Consider the following 4,867-nt stretch of genomic DNA (forward strand, 5'->3'; position numbering starts at 1 on the left):
TTAACGCCTTAAACGATTTGAAAGAACTTGAAGAGAGATTCTTTCAGTTTGCCGTCTTAAAGTATAAGCAGGAAGTCCTCTTTGATCCACGAAGCTTGAATCTTAACCTACACCCAGAAAGAAGTAGAAGCGTAAAGGCGCACAAACTGTGGGTGTGTCGCCTCGTTTAAATGGGAAAAAATCCTGGAAACGCCCCTATGATCAAAAATGTCTCACTAAATGTTTTTTTACTCCCCCCCCCCCCCCCCCAAAAAAAAAAAAAAAAAAAAATTCTTGTCATGAGGTTAAAGTGCCGATTTGTGACTTGCTCCTCTCATTACACAACGCGGAGCGTGATCCTCTACAAGGAGGGAACACTGGTGTCCGTTGAAGCTCGCGGCAGAAGCGCACAGTAAACATTTGGATCCTAATTTGCTCCCACATATAAACATCTTCGGAACGATATCTTTGCTAGTGGAGTCAGCCTGGATTGGACACTGCTTTTTTCCCTCCTCTTGTGCTAAATCATATAATCCTTGTAAGTGAAAGCCAGGGCAGAGAAGCGGATACGCGCGTTTGGAGAGAGAGCCAAAGTTTGCCGCCCTAAGTTTGAAGCTCGGGCTTGAGGGGATCCCGGAGCGCACGGTGCGCCACTTAATTACTGGCCACGCCGAGGTGACTGTGAGGACGAGCTGAAGATGAATGACACTGGCATATTGTGCAAAAACAACCAAACAGACAGCTTCGCTGATCAGTCATGTCAGAATTCAACTCCCTCGCCTTACAGTCAGATCGACATCACCACTTTCATGCACATATTCCCTTCCATTTATGGCATCCTGTGCTCAGTTGGAGTTGTTGCCAACGGGCTGGTTATCTACGCGGTGGCAGCGTGCAAGAAGAAAATGGTATCAGACATCTACGTGCTTAACCTGGCAATAGCAGATATGCTCTTCTTGCTTGTGATGCCCTTCAACATTCACCAGCTGGTCAGAGACAGGCAGTGGGTTTTCGGAAACTTCATGTGCAAAGCGGTCGTTGTGGTGGATGTCAGCAACCAGTTCACCACAGTGGGGATTGTCACTGTGTTGTGCATTGATCGGTAAGCGTTGAAATCCACACATCTCACAGAGTTGTTCCCAATCCATGAAGATATTTTAATATTTTATCTTTTAGGAAAAAACAAAACAAAAGATATCCTCCAAAGCATGCTAACAACAAATTTTATCTGTATTTATCTGTGCAAAAAATCAAGATAATAACAACCCAATATTACCTGAAAATAAGTAAAAGTAGTTGTCTGGTAGCCACTTTGTACTCACTGTCTTTATTTTATTCCACAGTAGGTGTTTTTAAATCTCATTTCCAGAGTTTTCTGTTTGAAAACAGAAATCCATGCTCATGCTCATTTGTTCAGCCTGATACATAGCCAGCCTCAGTGGGTGCAAGTGAAGCTTTCATTTCTTTTGAAAGGCACTCCTTCTAAAAATGTACCACTGAGTGGGTTTTTTCATGCGAGTAACAACCCATGAAAACACAATCTTCCCTATATAAATGTGTCGGGTCTGTGAGCTGAACACATTCAGGACATTAAATGAGCCCTCACGCCAAAGAGCTGAAGTGATAAACATCTCCATTTAGACATAATCTGGATCAGGTGGCTTTGACAGAGGTATGATTGCACACATCTTCAGAATAATACACATAATACATTTCTGCGAGGGGGCTCACTGGACCGGATAAATGTGCTCCGATTTAGCGGCACCACCTCCACAGGAAGAATTCCTCACAGGTTTCTTATTTGCTTTGCCATTTAGGTTGTGAATCATCGGAGCTTTATATCACATCAATTCAGCTTCATCATTTTAAATCACTTCTTTAACGGGGAAAACAAAGACAAAGGCTTAACTGTAGCAAACACTGAGGAAAAGATCAAACAATCCTTTTAAAAAAAATCAAAACTTCTTCCCTTTCAAGGCAAATAATTTTAGTCTGTAGTCTTGAGTCAAATGGCAGTGAAACTCATGGAAACCTAAAACAAAAAGCAGCTGATTTTCCCGAGTTTCCAAATCACATTTTTGATATCTGATTATCTGAGTTTATTTGAGTTGCCCCTTATTTCTGATATCAATGTTACCTTTCAAAGAAAGCATACATTATCTGCTCAACATCTGCTCATACTGTAATTGCATTTTTTTTTTTCCCTTAATTTCTTATTAGGTAAAGTCCAAACTGCCATTACGGTGCTTTTCTTTGAATTCGCTGCTGTTTATCCCAACAAAGGCCACTTTATCTCGGGCTGCTGTGTAATTTCATTTCATGGGAGGTTTGTGGATACCAACATGATCTTGTTCCCAATTAACAGAAGACCTAAATAATTGTAAAAACATTTACAGATGAGTGACTCATGTTTTAATGCCCCAATGCTGTTGGATTTATAGGTTTTAGATACGTACAAGTGTTTGTTTATTTGAAACACAATACCCGAAGGGCTGTTGGTTCTTTGCATAGAGGTAAACTGTAGTATTCTTCCTCTATGCAAACCTAAAAATCATCTAGGGACACCTTTTTTGCACATAATATAGTGCAGGGCTATCTAGTGTTTTGACAGTCTGAAGTGGGGGTATTTGGGCATATAGCAAACATATTCAACCTGAGCTCAGGACACGAATGGCTCTGAATGATCAGTATACTAAATTAATGATAAGAGAGCAATGGCAATTTAGCAGCATGTCATGGAGGAAATTACAGGAGTGTTTTTGTGTCCACGCCTGCTAAATCGCAACAGAAAGGTCAGGCGCAAACATGCAGACAGTCCCTGGCTCTACTTAAATGGCAATGATTGCATGTAATGGCAAAATGATTTTTCTGGCTCTTCAAACTGAAGCACAATCCATATGGAAATGTGTTTACATCCTCTTGCTAAATTACTCTTATTAAATTATGCTGATTTATCAGTGCAATCATCACTTTAATGATTGTGTATCTCTGACATAGTACCTTGTATCTCATTGGGTAGCCTGAGCTCATCCAGCATGAAAATGACCATCCAAGCAAAATCCTGCACTTGCATGCACTCTGGCAAAGCTGCTTTTACCATTTGTGTTCAAGAGAGTGGTCATACTCTTTACACAGTGCATTCTCCCTCACAGGTACATAGCTATTGTCCATCCCACCTCAGAAAAGAGGACCGTGCAGTGGACCATCATCATCAATATTCTGGTGTGGCTGGGCAGCTTCCTCCTCTCCGTCCCCGTCATGATGTACGCCAAGGTTGTGAGCAGGCAGCATTTGGAGGTGTGTATGATGTACCTGGACGGGCCTGAAGATATGTACTGGTACACTCTCTACCAGTCTATCCTGGGCTTCATCATCCCCCTCATCATCATCAGCACCTTCTACTCGCTCACCCTCTACCACGTGTTCAGCTCCATACGTCGGGTCAAGCGTAAGCAGTCTGTTTGGGCTAAAAGAGCCACTAAGATGGTCCTCATGGTCATCGCCCTGTTCCTGATCTGCTGGTCGCCCTACCACGTCATCCAGGTGATCAACCTGAGCAACAACAAGCCAACCGTCGCTTTCGTCTATGCCTACAACATCAGCATCTGCCTCAGCTACTCTCACAGCTGCATCAATCCGCTCATGTTGCTCATCTTCGCCCAGAATTACCGTGAGCGTCTGTGCCGAAAGAACGTGCTGCACAGCTCCCAGCACTCCTCCAAGGTGACGGTGGTCAAAACAGATGGCTCCAGCACGACAAACGACCCCAACTACCGCTGTACGGTCATCTAACTTTTTTTTCTATATATACACATATGTACATGTAAATATATTGCTGCTTAACACAGAAGAAAGGAGCTCGGATGGATGGAATCACCATAAACTCATACCACCTAACGTAATGGCACGAGCAGCAAAAGCAACCGCAGCTGAAAAAAACAGGAAAGTGGAAGTACTGTTTTTTTCTCTTTTAGCCTCAGTGTTTCCATTAGCCTTCATAAACTGTACTTCCAGTCTCTTGCTGGTCAGTTGCAACACTGAAGTGCAGCTTGCTGGATAAGCGTTCACATGCTGAGTGTGTGAAATGATGTGATGTTCAGGACTCTTTCTATGGGAGGGTGATAGAAGGAGTCAGCTTTATTATGTGTTTGACGGATAATGTTAACACACATGGTGGCATGTTCATTCTGAGCGTATGTGACAGCTATCAGCACCATTTTCCAAGAAGGAACTATTTATAAGGGCTCCTGTGTTGGAACCGATGGCTTTACTAATGGTGAATACATAATTTACATCATTATTTTGCATATCCATCCATTTACTTTCCACCTTATATGAGGCCTTGGTTGGCGATCTACTAATAATTTCTCATGGTTCTTCCACCAGCAGCTCAGACGTTACCAAAGAAATAGGTCATCAACCCCTACTGTATCATAATTGACACGTACAGTTTTTTTTAAAACATCTACATCACCAGTGTGATTTGTTCCCCCCGAAACACTGAAAAAAAAAAAAATCACAATACATTTTTAAGCAATGAAAAAATTGAACAGTAGAGTGTTATTTTGATCTGTAAATTATTCATTTTTCTTTATATAGCCAAATCAAAACAACAGTTACCTCAAGTCGCTAATCCTGATCTTAAACCTTACCGAGTAGTTTTGGATGCCTAAACCTAACCAGGGAGAAAGTGAAAGTAAAAAGCATACGAAAAGGAGATTAATCGGGGGTAAAAAATAAGGGAAGACAAAAAAACTCCAAACAGGACACAAATCCATGAGTTAATCATCATCCAGCCGACCTTCTAATTAATATTTCTTTAATTCAATCTTAAAGACAGGCAGAACCTGGTTTAAGTCCAGGGAAGGTAAACAAATCTTCATAACCA

At 41.7% G+C, this 4,867-nt stretch overlaps 1 protein-coding gene across 1 annotated transcript; it reads left to right on the plus strand.

Moving 5' to 3' along the window:
- The first annotated feature begins 336 nt into the window (after positions 1-336).
- mchr2b (melanin concentrating hormone receptor 2b) lies at positions 337-4,276 on the plus strand. The gene is made up of 2 exons (XM_004541075.2): positions 337-1,081; positions 3,132-4,276. The coding sequence occupies exons 1-2, from the start codon at positions 678-680 to the stop codon at positions 3,769-3,771; spliced, it is 1,044 nt and encodes a 347-aa protein (XP_004541132.2). The 5' UTR covers positions 337-677; the 3' UTR covers positions 3,772-4,276.
- Positions 4,277-4,867: the final 591 nt, after the last annotated feature.

This window comes from Maylandia zebra, linkage group LG2 (assembly GCF_041146795.1).
Source record: "Maylandia zebra isolate NMK-2024a linkage group LG2, Mzebra_GT3a, whole genome shotgun sequence".
Lineage (NCBI taxonomy): Eukaryota > Metazoa > Chordata > Actinopteri > Cichliformes > Cichlidae > Maylandia > Maylandia zebra.